The sequence below is a fragment of the Leucopleurus acutus genome (assembly GCF_964270905.1).
Source record: "Leucopleurus acutus genome assembly, chromosome: 19".
Lineage (NCBI taxonomy): Eukaryota > Metazoa > Chordata > Mammalia > Artiodactyla > Delphinidae > Leucopleurus > Leucopleurus acutus.
Genome location: NC_139161.1, coordinates 23,217,624 through 23,234,040, shown reverse-complemented (window position 1 = coordinate 23,234,040; position 16,417 = coordinate 23,217,624). Strand labels below are relative to the sequence as shown.

The 16,417-nt window shown below is 46.9% G+C and overlaps 2 protein-coding genes across 2 annotated transcripts; both read left to right on the top strand.

The window, feature by feature from the left end:
* Nucleotides 1-236: 236 nt before the first annotated feature.
* On the top strand, nt 237-4,344 carry GIP (gastric inhibitory polypeptide; the record flags this gene model as incomplete). Its single annotated transcript, XM_082861584.1, has 5 exons — nt 237-322; nt 1,782-1,928; nt 2,487-2,576; nt 3,323-3,424; nt 4,335-4,344. The coding sequence occupies 5 exons, from the start codon at nt 237-239 to the stop codon at nt 4,342-4,344; spliced, it is 435 nt and encodes a 144-aa protein (XP_082717710.1).
* Nucleotides 4,345-8,783: 4,439 nt separating this feature from the next.
* SNF8 (SNF8 subunit of ESCRT-II) lies at nt 8,784-16,411 on the top strand. The gene is made up of 8 exons (XM_082861050.1): nt 8,784-8,883; nt 9,244-9,294; nt 10,777-10,915; nt 12,053-12,157; nt 12,791-12,863; nt 13,813-13,954; nt 15,020-15,094; nt 16,139-16,411. Exons 1-8 carry the CDS (start codon nt 8,830-8,832, stop codon nt 16,274-16,276), a joined length of 777 nt encoding a protein of 258 aa, XP_082717176.1. The 5' UTR covers nt 8,784-8,829; the 3' UTR covers nt 16,277-16,411.
* The last annotated feature ends 6 nt before the right edge of the window (nt 16,412-16,417 follow it).

Sequence of the window (16,417 nt, the reverse complement as noted above, 5' to 3'; positions counted from 1 at the left end):
ATCCCTTCTAATGTCCCTTCTAACTCTAATGCCAGCTCCTCCCACCATCCCCAAGGTGTTGCTCTAGCCTCGTAGAAAAGCTCCAACTCCCGGGGCACAGGGACCCCCAGCTTTCAGACTCCCCACAGGCTCTGGGGCACCAGGAGTGTGCGGCCATATCGCCTGCTTCCTCAGCACAGGGCTTCCACCTCATGCTGGTCCTTTTCTCTCTTAGCTCAGGAAATAACCATTGGAAGATGCTGGCCATGAAGACCTTCTCTCTACTGCTGGTGTCCCTGCTCCTGGCATTGGTGCTAGGAGAGAAGGAAGAAGATCACTCCAGGTTGGGGTGAGAAGGAAGGGGTCAGGTGCCGGGGAGGAGGCTCGGGGGGTGACTGGGTTCTATTTTCAAGGGGGAGGTGAGAAAGGGAGGAATCCCAGGCCAAGAGGAAAAATGCTCGACGGAAAAAAACTTTTCAGCAGTCTGAGTGCAGAGTGAGGCTAGAACCAGGGAGTCTTTTTTTTTTTTTTTTTTTTTTTTTTGCGGTACGCGGGCCTCTCACTGTTGTGGCCTCTCCCGTTGCGGCGCACAGGTTCCGGACACGCAGGCTCAGCGGCCATGGCTCACGGGCCCAGCCGCTCCGCGGCACATGGGATCTTCCCGGACTGGGGCACGAACCCGCGTCCCTTGCATCGGCAGGCGGACTCCCAACCACTGCGCCACCAGGAAGCCCCAGGGAGTCTTTTTTACGAGCTACTGTTGTAGCTGGAGAGAGTGTGCTTAGATCTCTGGAAGGACTTCTCAGTGGTTAAGTGTCTGAAGTGGATGATAGCATCTCCCTTCCTAATGAAAGCCTTAACCAGTCACTTATGTGTGCATTTGATCAAATTTTACAGCAGGCTTCCTGTGTGCCAGGCACAAGGGACATACCTGAAGAGTGGTCCACAAATGCCACCTGCCCTCGTGGAGCATATAGGCCCAAGGGGAAAGCAGACGAAGAACCATCTAGGCAAAGCTTCAAACTGTCATGAGCGCTGTGAGGAAAAGGCAGGGAAGATTATGAATGAATATAGCAGGGAGTTCTGTTTGTGTGTTCGGGAGGCCGAGAGACGTGTCTGAGTAGAGTTAGGCCTTCTCATATGCAAGGACAAGCCATATGCCCCTGTCAAGTTGGCTAAGTTTGAGATGCAGCTGTCACACGTATACAAGGACAGGCAACATCATGCAGAACTTAAAGACCATAGACCTGGACCCAGACTACCTGGGGTAAACCCTGGATCATACCTACACTGTATGCTAAGTTAATCTCTTTCCACGGCGGTTTCCTCACTTACCAAAGGGAGATATACATAGTGTCTACCTCCTTGGGGTGGTGCGAGGATTTAGTAAGTTTCTGTATTAGAGGGCTTGTAGAGGACCTGACTCATAGTAAGTACCGTTATATGAGAGCTCACTATTAGGAAACTGAGAACCAAAGAACTGAATCTGGTGGGGCCAGGGCAAGAGGAGCAAAGGAGAAAACTGTGGCTCAGTCCTTAGAGATGAGGGGGACCCCTGATCTTTGCCCAGAAGCAGAGCCTCAAACACTGAGGATGCTGGAAGTGGGTGCTTGAGCTGAGGATAAAGCCCCGGGGGCTTGATGCATGGACAAGAGGGTGTGTCCATAAAAACTGACTCCCTAGAAATGGGCTGCTTCCTTTCCAAATAGCAGCCTCCTGCTGGTGACAATCATTTATCTTCGCACCCTCTGCTCCTTCTGTGGCATCCTGGTTTCCCTCTCTCTCCCCTCCCTGCCCCTCAGGTTCCACACTAAGGCCGGCGGCTCCCAACCACGAGCCCCCAGGTACGCCGAAGGCACTTTCATCAGTGACTATAGCATCGCCATGGACAAGATCCGCCAACAAGATTTTGTGAACTGGCTGCTGGCGCAGAAGGGGAAGAAGAGCGAGTGAGTCATGCGTGCCCTTCCCTGCTCCCTGTGCCCCCGTGTGATGCACAAGGCCAGGTGGCACTTTTCGCTTAGGTGCTGCTGGGGAGCTGGACCGCATGGCGGCCCTGCCTGGGACCCTGGCTCAGGCAGCAGTCTGGTCGGGGGTTGGCGCAGGATTTGGGCAACTTTCCAATCCTTTTCTTCTAAGAGGAGCGGTCGGGAAGATGTGTGGGACTCACAGAGGATCCCCGGGGGGCTGGGGATGAACCAGGGGAGCTGAACTGCTGCCAATGACTACTTGGTGGCGGCAGCTTCAGACTTTGGAAATAAGATAAACTGCTTTCATCGTTCTTCTCTATGCAAAATCTTCTCCCCTGCCCTCACTGTTTGGCCAGCATGGTAGCTCCTGAAAAGCTTGTCACTGATAGCTGAAGACAAGCAGCGGGGAGGCTGAGTAGAGAAAGAGGTCCCCTCTGCTCCTTGGGTCGAGGTACCAACAGATTGGAGCTTCTCTGGGCTGGAGAACATCTGGAGTCCCGCCTGGCCCCACCCACTCCCTAATCTTTATTTTACCAGCTGGAAACACAACATCACCCAGAGGGAGGCCCGGGCCCTAGAGCTGGCCCATCAATCTAACAGGAAGGAGGAGGCAAGGGCGCAGCAGGGGTGAGTCAGCCCACAGGGGAAGGGGAAGGGGGTCGGGGGGGTGCCTCTTGACCCCACCTCATTGTTCCCTCTCCCAGACTCCAGAGCAGGGCTAGGCCCCAGATAAGCATCCCCTTCTACTCAGAGTTCAAAGAGGGGTCTTCACAGAACTCCTGGAGGACAGCCCAAGCCTAAGGGAAAGCCTGGGAGGAATGGGGGTGGGGGTCCTGGGAGGGAATCTGGGGCCAGAGTTTCTAAGGTGGATGACTTAGTGTGCAGAGTCACCAAGTCCAGGAGTGGGGCACAAAAGAGACCTCGGAGACTGGCTTCTCCACTTCTGCCTGCCAAACTTCAGGAAGGCTTTTGTGAAACTGGGACCCTCTGAAGGCCAGTCCCCTGCAATCAGTTACCCCGTCTCTGTAGGAAGCTGAGGAATTGATGACACAGATCCTTCTAAAGAGTGAATATTCCCAAAGTAATCTCTTGGGGTTTTGGAATGCACTCTGGGACACTTGGAGAGGTGGATGGGTGGGATGTCTCCCACCAGAATTGTTTGTCTTTGCCTGTATGGAAGAGCCTATATTCCCTGGCCGACAGGTCTGGGTGGAGCTTTGAAAGCTGAGACAACTGAGAGGCAGCTGTGTTGACTCGTACACCCCACCCCCACCCCACCTTGTCCCACCACGTTGGAGTCCCAGGTCCGGTATTTACTCTCTCTGGGTGGTGCCCAGGCTAAAGGCGCCTGCCTGAGGCTTTCTCCTTTGTAGCTCCCTACCCAAGAACCCCAGTGATGACGGTTTGCTAAAGGATTTACTGATTCGAGAGCTGCTGTCCTGGATCGTGGATCAGATGGAGCTCTGCAGGCTCAGGTGGGAGTTTGGTAGCTTTGGGCATCTTGCATAGTGGTTGTGAGCTCGCACTCTGGGGTCAGACACGGGTTCAGATCTTCACCTCAACACATGCTGACAAATTACTTAGACTCTCTGAACCTTGGGGTTTTTGTGAAAATTGGGGCTACTTAAACCACTTCATGGGATTTGGTGGGGTTTAAATGAGATAATTCGAGGAAAAGGCTGAAATCAACATCTGCAGAGTACTAAGAGTTTGGTAACCTTGCCAGTTATTAGTACCACTTGCACTTCTTCCTCAATTTCCTCCAGGTGAGATGCTGCTCTCACCTGCCCTACCCACCCGAGCCCATCCTAACCTTAGCTTTTCCTTGGTACCGTTGTGCCATGGCACCTTCTCAGCGATGGAACCCCTAGAGTTGGAGGCATGTTGCCCTTCTCTGTAGCTGCTGCTGGTCTCAATAGTCCTCAAATCCTCCTCCTAAGCTAGGAAGTCTTTCAATCTATTATGTCTCAGAAACAAGGGATGGCTCAATACCATGGAGAGATCCACCCACCCGAATGGTGAGACAGGACACTCATTTAAGATGCAGACACCGAGGCACAGAAACCAAAACAAATTCAGACTTCGGTGCTGAGAAGTTGAGGGACTGAGAGCACAAATCTGGGATGGCTTCCTGTAAGAGGGTTAGAAGGAAGAGAGGCATGTGACCCGAACAATGGAGAAGAGAGTATGAGAAAATCTCCACAGGAAAGTGGGTAACAGTCTCTGTGCTTTTTGGAATCATTTTGATTACTTATAATTAGAGAGGTAATTTGGAGGTAGGAGCGGTTGAACTATGGCTGGGTGCCAGGATACATTTACTTTGCTACCTTTAAGCCGATACTGACCCTCTCTCCACTGCTCCACTCCTCTCTCCACTCTGCACAGGTTTCAGTGACTCTGACCAAACCCAGCTCAGAACTGGACTCTGTCCTTCACTTACTCAGCTCCTGCCTCAGCTCCACCCCAGGATACCCCAAAGAAACAAAACCAAGTTCAAGCTGAAATAAATCTTTGTGCCCGTTGTCAAAACATATTCACGTGTCTACTGAGCACTAACTGTTCATTTGTCTTCGTGTGTGCGCCACCCAGTGAAAAGCAGATATGGCTCTTACCCATCTGTTAATTCATCTATTGTTTCCACGAACACTTACTGGAAACTTAACACAGGCAGAGACTGCGCTGAACGCTGGGTATACAGCAATCATGGAAACAGACACAATCCTTGTCCCCAAGGGGTTTACAGTCCAGTGGTGGAGACAGACTTTAATCTTTAAACACAGAAACACATTAATAACTACATAACATGCAGAGTTATGTGAAGAAACACTAGGGAGCTGTGAGAGGACAGAGAAGCCTCATCTAGATGGAGTGGGCAGTCAGGAGGGCCTCTCTGAGAAAATGACGTTTAAGCTGAGTGAGATTTGAAGGATAAAATGGCCAAAGGGTGACGGGAGGCTTCATAAATATTAGCCAGTGCTATGGTTGCACAGCAAAATGGGCAACGGTGAGAACGGCACAAGTAGAGACGGGGCAGGTGGGCAGAGGTAGGGCCTCAAAGGCCATGTTAAAGCTTTGAGAGTTTATCCTCAGTGCAAGGACAAGTACTTGAAGGATTTTAAGCAGGGGCAGGTCAGAGAAGATCTATTTGCATCCCCGAACAATCACACTGATGATGGTGAGAATGATATTGAGATGAAGAGGGATGAATGTGGAAGAGGCTCTTAAGGGATTCCAGATTTCACACTAGGGAGTTGCCAGTGAAGGTGAAGGGAAGTGGGAGAGCTCAGTTTGTCCAAAAGTCAATACCTCTTTCTTCCGGTGTTTAAATGTTTATCCACCTCAGCATGCTGCCTTCTCCCAGTGCCCTGCATCCACAGAAGACAAGGCTGTCTCTCTTTCCCGCTTAGTTTAGGTTACCTTTGCCTAATGTCCCCTCCTCTCCCCTTGATCTAGTCATATTTTAGCATACTAGAGCCAAACACACCTAGATTCAAATCACTCTCTAGGTCTGTGACTTGGCAAGTTAGTTCCTCTCTCTCTCTGAAGCTCAGTTTGCTGTCTGGAAAAGATTAAAAAGTACTCACTTCATAGGGTTGAAGTATTTTAAAATAATGCCTGGCACAAAGTAAGTGGTCAATAAAAGTTAACTTTTGTTATTATTATTCACACACTTAAACCTCAGTTTAAAAACACTGGGGTATTAGTTTAAAATCAGGGAGTGGCAAACTGGATTGGCTGAATGGCTGGGCCAGTAACCTAAATAAGCAAAGTGGGGTGTAAAATAAGGGGAAGGATTGGGACTGTGAAAATGGAAAAGAAATGTGCCCCTAAAGGTATTCTGATGACCAAACAAAACTCTTTGGAGAACTGAATTTGCCTGAGGGCTGCCAGTTTGCAATCTCTTCCAGTTCTTAACATTTTGGGCTTCCTCTCCTCTAAACTAGAGTTCTAAGAGTGTGTACCACACAATTTAGAGCATGCCTTTGCTCAGAGGTTATATTTTAGTGATTCTCCATGACAGAACTGATTGTATTGGGGAGGAGTTCAGATCTATATTTCTGTAGTCTTGGGTGTCTCTGTGAATCAGTGAATCTGTAAGTGTTATTAAAAAAAATGTTGTACGACTGTCTCACTATGGGCCAGGCATTAGTGCTCAGGACTTTCGAGACGCCATTTTTTTTTTCAACTTTTGGTTTTTTCTTTTTTTGGCTTTTATTCAGATTTAGAAACATCATTTTAAAAAAGTCATGGTGATCTCATTTAAAGCCTCATCACAGTCCTTCGAGGTAATGATAGCATCATAGCTGTCAACCGTGCACTACACTGCCTCCCTGAGGCAGAGAGTTAAAGCCCATGCTCTTAGCCACTCTGCCATAAGGCCAATGACTCACTAGTCACTTAAAGCAACTGAGAGCATCTGTGACGGTCACATTCAGTGGTGCACCGGGGCAGAGTGCTTCTGAGAGCCATTGTGAAACTGTCAGGAATTCTGTGAGCAGGCTGTAAAACCATCCATAGCTTGAAACAATAGCTCCAAAGGCTGTTGTCAAAGTATTTACACTATGGAAATTGGCAAATGATATAAACCAGAGCACCGCCCTCCCAACCTGGAGAGGTGATTGTTAAACATTTACCAGCACATTACTGGTCAGCATACTTTCTCTTACATTATAGAGGAGAGCAAATGTGTCTGAAGAAGGGAATGAACATGTCTGCTTGAGGGTGGCAATGAAGTTTATCAAGGGTCAATGTGTGTACCTCAGGGAGTATGTATGTGTGCATGTGAGGGTCTGAATAGTTAAATCTGAAGTCATGAGTGTGAGTGAGGGATCAGTGTGTATACCTTAAAGAGTCATACAGTGTGAGTCAGAGAGTGAGAAGTGAGGCAGGTGGGTCTAGATGGTGTCAGTGGGCACCTAAGGGATGGAGTTTTTGTGTTAGGGAGTGGTGTAGTAAGAATATGAAAATATGAGGTCAGTATGTGCATACATGAGGCTAATGCATTTTTCATAGACAGGGTATAATGGAGGAAGTCAATGTGTATGAGAGGGTGTCAAATGTATGTGTTGGGAGGGGACAAATCTGTGTCTGAGAAAGTAAGTTTGTGTTTAAGGGGGCCTATGTTATCTGAGTTTAGTGTCTAAGGGTATGTATCGGAGTGAATCTGAAGGTAGGACTATGATAGCCTAAATAATTGTTTCAGCCTTGGTCGTTCTTTCAAAATACAGAAAAACACAAATAACAGTGCTAAATATTTTTAGCAAGATAGAGCATTATTTCTCTTTCTCGTAAACACCCAGAGGCAGGCAGCCCACAGCTGGTGTGACAGCTTTTGCTCCATGAAATCCTCAGGGACCCAGACTCATTGGCTCATGGCTCCACCATCCCTCAAGGCCCAAAATGGCAACTAAATATCCTGCCACCGATCTCTCTGCTCCCATCCTTTTTTTTTTTTTTTTTTTTAGGTTGCATGGTGCAGCATGCAGGATCTTAGTTCACCCACCAGGGATCGAACTCCTTCTCTCACCCCCACCCCCCTGCCCCCTGCCACATTGGGAGCATGGGGTCTTAACCACTGGACCACGAGGGAAGTCCCTGCTCCCATCCTCTTTTTTTCCTTTTACTTGAAACCTCTCTGGTAACATTATTCACATCCATGGTTTTGCCTTGATCTGTAGCCCAGTTCTTTCTGTAGAACTTCATACCAGTACATCTGAATGACAATTGGCCATCTCTCCCGGGATGTCTCACAGACCTCAATTTCAACATTTTCAAAACCACTCTTATTTCCTCAGCTTCATCCTGTGGTCTCTTCCTACCTCTCTCTCTGAACGGCACCACGCAGTTGCCCAAGCCAGGACATTGAACATCCTGCTAACTTTTCCCACCCACTCTGCCCCCATCTCATCAGTTTTACCATCCCATTTTCTTACTTTGTCCGGAATCTGCCGCATTCTCTCTATCCTTTCTGCCACCATCTTAGTTCTGGCCCTCATCATTTCTACTTTGGACTGCTACAACTGACTTAAAGTTAAGTCTAGGTTGCCACTAATTTTCCTATAACAAAATTTTGATATTATTACTCCCTGACTTAAACCTCCCTTGGCTCCCTTTTTTAAGACTCAATAATGCTATGGAAATCACCTATGGAACTTCCTAAACACACAGATAACTGATTTCACCCCAGACCGGATGAATAACAAACATAGCTGATACTTATTTATGTGCCAGGCATTGCACTAAATGCTTTGTTATATATTTTCTGGCTTAATTCTCACAATGACTTCATGAGTAGGTATTACTCTTTCTCAACTGTGGAAAATGGAACACAAAGAGGTTAAGGAATTTGCCTTAAGTTACTGGACCATACGTAGTGGAAGTGAGCTATGGAACCAGGTAAACTAATTCCAGAGTCCAAGTTCTTAACTGTAAGGCCTTCCCCAGTCAGAAGCTCTACGTGTGATTCCAAAAGGCAAGCTCCATTAGCGTAGAACGGACTGTTTTATGTTTAATATGGAACGCTCGGCGCCCAACTCAGCGCGTCGCACGCAACAGACGGCCAGTGAGCAGCGGCGGACCTTCACTTGCAGGCTGGGGTGGCGGTGGGGGCAGTCGCATGAAGTCGAGAGGGTCCGAGGCGTCCACCTGGGTGGGGAGCGCTGGGCCGCAAACAGTTTTGCGGATCCCGGCTGGAGCGCGAGGCGGGGCCGCCAGGCCCCTGGCGGTGGGGGAGTTCAGCCGCGCGGCCGGAAGTCTGGGCGTAGCTTCCGGCGCGCGGAGATGACGTCCAGTTTGCGCATCCGCGTGGGGGAGCTGGTGGAGGATCCCGGGACGCGGAGACCCGGGGTCCCGGCGGGGTGGCCCGCGGGCCACGGTGGGGATGCACCGCCGCGGAGTAGGAGCCGGCGCCATCGCCAAGAAGAAGCTTGCGGAGGTGAGGGGAAGGAGGCGGGCCCTACAGTCACTCCAGACCCGCGAGAGACAGAAGTCTCTCCGCGCAGAGCTCTGTACCCTCAGATCGCCTCCCAACAGAATCTGACGCGGGTTTCTCGGTCCCGGGGAATTGAGTTTCTCCAGCTTCCGGTGTATTGGAATGTCAGCATCCCTAGATCCATCAGCCCTTTCCCCCACTTCCCCCAATTAGACTACAGTCGAGTCGTCTATTCTACTTCCTCACCCCCTCTCCCTAAGAAAAACCATTTGCGAGACCCTCTTAATACCTCTGCGGAGGCAGTACAAGTGGGCGCCCCCAGCACCCACTCTCTCAACTCATCCTGGTCTATTTGTCTGACAGGCCAAGTATAAGGAGCGAGGGACTGTCTTGGCTGAGGACCAGCTGGCCCAGGTGAGTGGGATGGAGGGCTCCAGACAGCAAGGGAGATCCGACAAGGCTGGGCAGGACACCTTTGATATAAACCAGATTGTTTGGATCGAACTAAAAATAGGGCATTTGGCAAATCCCAGTTTCTGGGCTGCTCAGATCATTTAGGTGACTTGCTGATAACAATGATAGCTAACATCTTTGAGTGATTACCTACTTGTAGCGTCCCAGGCACATGTCCATTTTCTTTACATACACCGTCTTGTTCATTCCTCCTGACAATCCTATCAGGAAGGAACTCTGTTCTTCGCACTTTCAAATTGAGGGCACTGAGGTGTTAAGTGCTTTATCCAAGGTTACATGGGTAGTAAGTGGTAGAGTTGTTTGATTTAGGTCTTTTGGGTTTTTACTTTAAATGCCTAAGAATAACCTGAAAATATTGCCTAACCTATGGCACCCACCACCATCACATCTAGGTGCATACCAGAAGTGTCAGTGATGGGGGTATGGCTCCTGCAGTTTCCTTCTCTAACACTTCCCTTTTCTGTACATGCCCTGTTGTTTACTCAGTTATTTTGCCTGGTGAAGAAGAGAAGGAGGCAGTGAGGCAGGGAAATGGGCCCTTGAACTGAGGAAAATAAATAGACACAGGGTGTGCTGTTCAAAAGCTCCCACTCAGGGGAGATAACATGCAGGAATCAACTGGAAATGGTGATTATAATAATGTGTAAATTTCTAATATGTTGGAAATGAGGAGATGCTGGGCCAGGAGTGGTTATTCTTGGTGAGTTGAAGATAGGTTGTTAATTAGGGAAAGAAAAGGAGTAATGCAAATGGGAAGTCAGAATATCCCCAAACCAAAAGTATTTAGCTTTAGAATGTACTCTGGTAGAGCCACATCCCTTCCTCAGAGATTCTTTATCTATGGTTATCCCCAAGGAGGTTCTTGACTCAGAGATTAAAACAACACACCTAATTCATGCCAGGCTTCCTTTCTCTCCTATCTAGCCTTTCTGTCAGTGGCTGAAGATTTCCCACCGTGTGAATGCTGCAAAATTATTAGGTGCATCTTCAATTAATTAATTTCATTAGATTTAAAAAAATTTTTATTTTATTTTTGAGTTTAGTTGATTTACAATGTTTTGTTTGTTTCAGGTGTACAGCACAGTGATTCAGTTATACATATACATATGTCTGTTCTTTTTCAGATTCTTTTCCCATATAGGTTATTACAGGATATTGAGTAGAGTTCCCTGTGCTATGCAATAGGTCCTTGTTGATTGCACCTTCAATTTAATAACATTTTTTTCTTCTGGGAAAAAGAAAAGAAGCACTTACAACAAGCGAAATATAATTAATGCTGTTGTATGTTATATAATGAGAGTTCTTAAGAGAGTAAACCCTAAGAGTTCTCAGCACAAGGAAAAAAATTTTTTTTCTATTTCTTTAATTTTGTATTTTGTGATGAAGGAAGTTCTCTAAACTTAACTGTGATTCATCCTGCAGATGTCAAAGCAGTTGGACATGTTCAAGACCAACCTGGAAGAATTTGCCAGCAAGCACAAGCAAGAGATCCGGAAGAATCCTGAGTTCCGGGTGCAGTTCCAGGACATGTGTGCCACCATTGGGGTGGATCCTCTGGCCTGTAAGTTGTCTGTAGGGGTCCAGTGTTCTTCTAGGGTTGCTAAGGGACAAAGCTCACCTAGTTGTTGTCACTACTGTTGGGGCGTCCTCTGTAAGGGCCTACAGGGAGATCCAGGGGATGTTGTCTTCAGGGAGTCCCTAGCAGGATGGCTGAGTATCCAGTTTGATGGGAAAGATGGAGAGGTTGGAGTGCAGGCTGAGTAGCCAGTGTACGTGATCTTCCCTGGAATGCTGTGCTGTGGAATTTTTTATGACTAGTTTTCCCTTTGTTAAAAAAGTTTTGATAAAAGTAGCATGTATTCAGGCAGTCAGTCAACAAAGGAGAAAAAAGAAAACGAGAAAGTGGAAGTCTTCTGACCCTGCCCGTAATTGTAGAGATAAAGTACTGTTAACAGTTTAAGGTATATCTTTCTAGACACCTTCATCATATTTATAAACTATTTTTTAAAAATATATGGGATTGGGCTTTCCTGGTGGCGCAGTGGTTGAGAGTCTGCCTGCCAATGCAGGGGACACGGGTTTATGTCCCAGTCCGGGAAGATCCCACATGCCACGGAGCGGCTGGGCCCGTGAGCCATGGCCGCTGAGCCTGCGCGTCCGGAGCCTGTGCTCCGCAACGGGAGAGGCCACAACAGTGACAGGCCCGTGTACCGCCAAAAAAATATATATATATATAAAAATATATATGGGATTATGCTGTAATTATTACTCTGTAACTTGCATTTTTTACTCAATAAAATATCTTCAATGGATTTTTGAATGCCAGGTCTGCATATTCTTTTTCTTAGCCTGTCTAGACCATATGTCCCATTATATTTCACTGCATGCTTTGGGAAAGGAAACTCACTTTTATAGTATCCTGAGCCAGAGTTAGCAGCCAAATAGATTGCCCACCTTTAGAACTGTCTGAACCTGTTGTTTAGTAGGAATTACCAAGAGTCAGATTGTGTTGAGGATCCTGAGTTGTAAGTGGAGCAGAAGGACGTAAGGCTGGGCAGAGAAGACTTCCCATAGAATAGATGTATTTTTTTAAGTATATGGGCTGCCGAAGCAAGCACTAGAATAGATGTTTTAATCTAGCTTTGAAAGAAAAGATGTAACTATTGAATAACCTAGCTTTTGTTTTTCTGTCTTTTAGCTGGAAAAGGATTTTGGTCTGAGATGCTAGGCGTGGGAGACTTCTATTACGAGCTGGGTGTCCAGATTATCGAAGTGTGCCTGGCCCTGAAACACCGGAATGGAGGTGAGGGTGGCTCGGTCCTGGACTGGGCTTTGGGCTTCTCTGAGAGGGAAAAAATCTTGAAAGATGATCTTTCCTATCCTGCAGTCTGCAGGCCAGTAAGGTCTTGAGAAGCTGTTAGGTCCTGAGAAGTATCTTAGTGCTTCATGATGTTGAATCCATGACCAGTCTCCATGGCCAAGGGTAAATCTGAATGATTATCTCTATTCTCCAAAGGTCTTTGGCCAGGAAGGCTTAGCTCCTAGTTGTTACAGAACATATAGGCAGGTAGGAAATAGGCCTTTTTCCCTGATAGATGATGTGTCTGGGTTATGATTTTCTCATTAGTAACTATAGGCCTGCCCTGCTTCTCCAAGGTGTGGTGATGTCAATGGAGTCTCTGTGCTCCCCAGAATGTTAGCTTTAAAACGATCATTCAGTGATATCATCTTAATAAGCACACTGAATGGTCTGTGTTGAAGTTAAGAAATAAAACTTAAACCTAGTTAGAAATCATTGGCTATAGACAGAAATCATTGGCTGTAGACACAGCCTTGGTGTCAAGAGAGCATTTACAGATTTTCAGAGATGCTGTCTTTTTTTTTTTAAAGTCATAAAGGTAATCCTTCAACTGCTTTCTGTCCCCCTCTCCAATAGGTCTGATAACTCTGGAGGAACTACATCAACAGGTGTTAAAAGGAAGGGGCAAATTCGCCCAGGATGTCAGCCAGTAGGTTTTGCCTTCCAACCCCTTGGAGTATAGAAAGGTCTTTAAAAAAGGTGGAAATCTTTTCTCCTTACCACTCGTTCGTCTAGGCTAGTTTAGGAATCATTTTTATTCCTCTTCATGATCAGAAGAAATGTTTTTATTTTAGAAATCTGAAAATAGAGATATAAAAAAACAAAAAACCCATTATTTCTCAACTGAGATATTACAACTGTTAAAAGTTTTGGTAGATTTCCTTCTAAGCATTTTTTTCATGCATAAAAATGATGTGGGTGTGTGTATACGCTTTTTTTTTTTCTTCTTTTTAAACATACTTGGGGCTGTATACACTGTTGACATTATTTGTGGTCAAGGAGACTAGAGCTGGCACTGAGAAAGGCTGGGGAAAGGAGCTGGGCTCTGAAGATGGGGTGTAAATTGACCTGGTTCACTAGCCTTTGTGTGACTCCAATTTGAGAAAAGGTAAAAAAGACTCTCAGTATGTGGGCTGGATATGTGGTCTACACATTATCTTGTGGGTTTTCTTTAATTTCAGTTAGTTGTCAACTAAGAAATCAAAATCTGGCACCACTGGGCCTGAATTTCCAAATGGTGGCAATCAGCTGGGTTGCCCCTTTCAAGTCTCTGTTTTGCCATAGTTTACAGTACTCCCTATTGTCTCTTAAGTTCAGCTCACTTATTCACATTTCCTGATGGGCTCCTGGAAGCATATTTTTTACCTCTGTCTGGTATTGGAATGGTTTGCCAAGTGGAGAGCCTGACTCATACCATTTCCCTGGAATGCCCAAGCACCATTTGGTGCACTTTGACCCTGCCTTTTTACTGATGTAGTTAAATGTTGTGCAGTCTTTTGAGTCTTCAGCCATGGTATCCTGCCCAGGGCAGAGCTGAAACTGCATTGTTGCTAGGTCTGGTCTGCCAAGGGTCTTTAAGCAGCTCTTCCTCACCTCAGAGACGACCTGATCAGGGCCATCAAGAAGCTAAAGGCACTGGGCACTGGCTTCGGCATCATCCCTGTGGGTGGCACTTACCTCATTCAGTCTGTTCCAGCTGAGCTTAATATGGATCACACTGTGGTGCTGCAGCTGGCAGAGGTACTGGTGGGCCGTGTGTGTGTGTGTGGGGGGGGGGAGGGAGGGAGAGAGAGAGGAGAGAGGGAGAGAGGAAGAGAGGGAGGGAGGGAGGGAGGGAAGGAGGGAGAGGGAGAGAGGAAGGGAGGGAGAGGGAGCGAGGGAGGGGGAGGAGGGAGAGTGTGTGTATGTGTGCGTGTGTGTGTGTGTGTGTCCATGCGTGCATGTGCATGTAGAGGCAGTCTGGGAGGGGATTTTCTCATCTCCTCCCCTCCATCACTCAGGTGTTTTGCTGAAACTGTCTAACGGATGCACTACTCAGACCTGTGCTTGTCCAGCAGGCGTTTATTGAGGAGCTATAGTGCAAAGCACTGGGCCAGGCTGTAGGAGCATATAAAGATGGGACCATATAGTTCCTGCTCTCAAGGAGCTTACAGTCTAGTGTAGACAGACATGCAGACCACTAACTGAATTTCCTTGGTGGACAGATTTTTTGATGTCTTCATAAAACTGCTTTATGGATTCTTTGAAAAAATGTTTAATCTCGTTTGCCATCCTCCTGTTCCTCAGCAATGCCTTAAGCTATATCATCTTCCTCGAAATCCTTATGTTTTTAGGGAAGACATGTTCAGTTTTCTCAATTCTGTAATGTAGAATAGAACTAAATGAGGGAGGGGACTTTTCTGGATTGGGGAATGGTTAGGGTGAGGCAGGACAGGGGCTGAATACTTAAATATTTTAGATTATGAACAGTTTATGATGATCACCATTTCTTCCTATCAGTTAATCATTCTGAATCTTTCCTTGTCACTTTAGAGTTCTCTGGTAAAGTCTACATTAATATTTTAGTACCAGGGACTCGACTCTGCTTTTTAGGACTGAACCCCTCAACCTACCTCTGTCATCCTGAAAGTCACTTCTCTCTTGCTCTCTACTGGGACCTCTAAACATTCTTCTGTGCTCTCTTAGGCTTCACCCAAGGGCAGTTCCCCCTCCTGCCTGGGTAACTTAATTGTCCCTGGGCAGATGCTGGATTCTAAGGGAAAGCACACTCTTAACTGACGCAGCCTCCATTCCTCCTTCCTTCAGAAAAGTGGCTATGTGACTGTCAGTGACATCAAAGCCCGTCTTAAATGGGAGACGGAGCGAGCGCGGCAAGTGCTGGTATGTGACTCTTGGAATGGCCCAGAAAAGATGGGCCCCAGATGGGAGGAGGAGGGTAGACAGGTACCACACAGGCAAGAGCTTTGGCCTCTCTCTCTCTGCTGACTTCTTGCCTGGAAGGCTGCTGCTGCCACACCAGAAGTAACCCCAGCATTTCTCTGAAGATGGCACTGAGAGGTAGAACTCACAAAGGCAGGCTTCCAGCCCTGGCACATGGGTACAGCCAGGCTGCCACTGCCACTGGGGAGTCACCAATGCCTCTCTCTGCTGACCTGTAAAGCCTGGTCAGATGGTTAATGTGGCTTGTACTGGAAGTAACACTGTTAGTACAGAGTGAAGGGAATTATTAACTACTGATAACTACATTGCTATAATTATATACTATTATAGTGCATGTTACATATAGTTTTATATATACACATTTCATGGTACTAATGAAAGACTGATGTTGTGAAGAGGGAGTGGCATGAACACGTAGGAACCCTGGCTTTCAATACCTTTCTCCTTACCCAGGCAGTTGAACTATAGGCTTAACTTCATCTGTGAAGTGGGGATAACAAACATTTAATGATATTGGGTAGAACCAACCCATCTGGAGCATACTTCCAGCTATAGGAACTATGAGTCCATTCTAATACTAATATGGTTTTTCTGTTAACTTTTCCAAAAAGGTTTCCCCCTAGCTGTCTGTTACTCCATAAGTTAACTGAAAGGTACTGATCTCCATTTTGTTTTAGGGAATGCAGTTAGTGATTTGCTCAAAGCCATACAGCAAATATTTCTGTAGCCCTTCCTTCCACAACATCCCACTTTGTCGTTATCCTCTTTCCCAGCAGCACAGATTAAGCAACTTGGTGGCATTTCTCACACCTCAGGCAAAGAGCTAGGCTAAACAAATCATTCTAATTTGGCTGTGTAAATATGTGAAGGCACTCGTGTAGATTTAGTTTGAAAACCCCACTGAAGCCAAGATAGGTTTGAGGATTATCTACCCTACATTATGTAAACTCCCCTTTCTCAGTTGATTTTTCCTTTTTCTGCCAGGAACACCTGCTGAAGGAAGGGCTGGCTTGGCTGGACCTGCAGGCCCCAGGGGAGGCCCACTACTGGCTGCCAGCTCTCTTCACTGACCTCTACTCCCAGGAGATTACAGCTGAGGAGGCCAGAGAAGCCCTCCCCTGACTGGGAATGCGGAAGGGGGCACAGCAGCAGGCAGGGAGAAGAGGGAGGAGCTGGTGGTGAATAAAACCTCGACAACTTTGTTTTAAAAAAGAACCAAAAAACCAAAAAAATTCCAATTTTTTTCTTCCCCCAGTATTCTTC

Bases quoted from the DNA above. Each gene is read 5' to 3' on its own strand.
- SNF8 (XM_082861050.1), top strand. From the start codon at position 8,830: ATGCACCGCCGCGGAGTAGGAGCCGGCGCCATCGCCAAGAAGAAGCTT. The intron at 8,884-9,243 runs GTGAGGGGAAGG...TTTGTCTGACAG, and splicing joins CCAAGAAGAAGCTTGCGGAG to GCCAAGTATAAGGAGCGAGG. The intron at 15,095-16,138 runs GTATGTGACTCT...TTTTTCTGCCAG, and splicing joins AGCGAGCGCGGCAAGTGCTG to GAACACCTGCTGAAGGAAGG.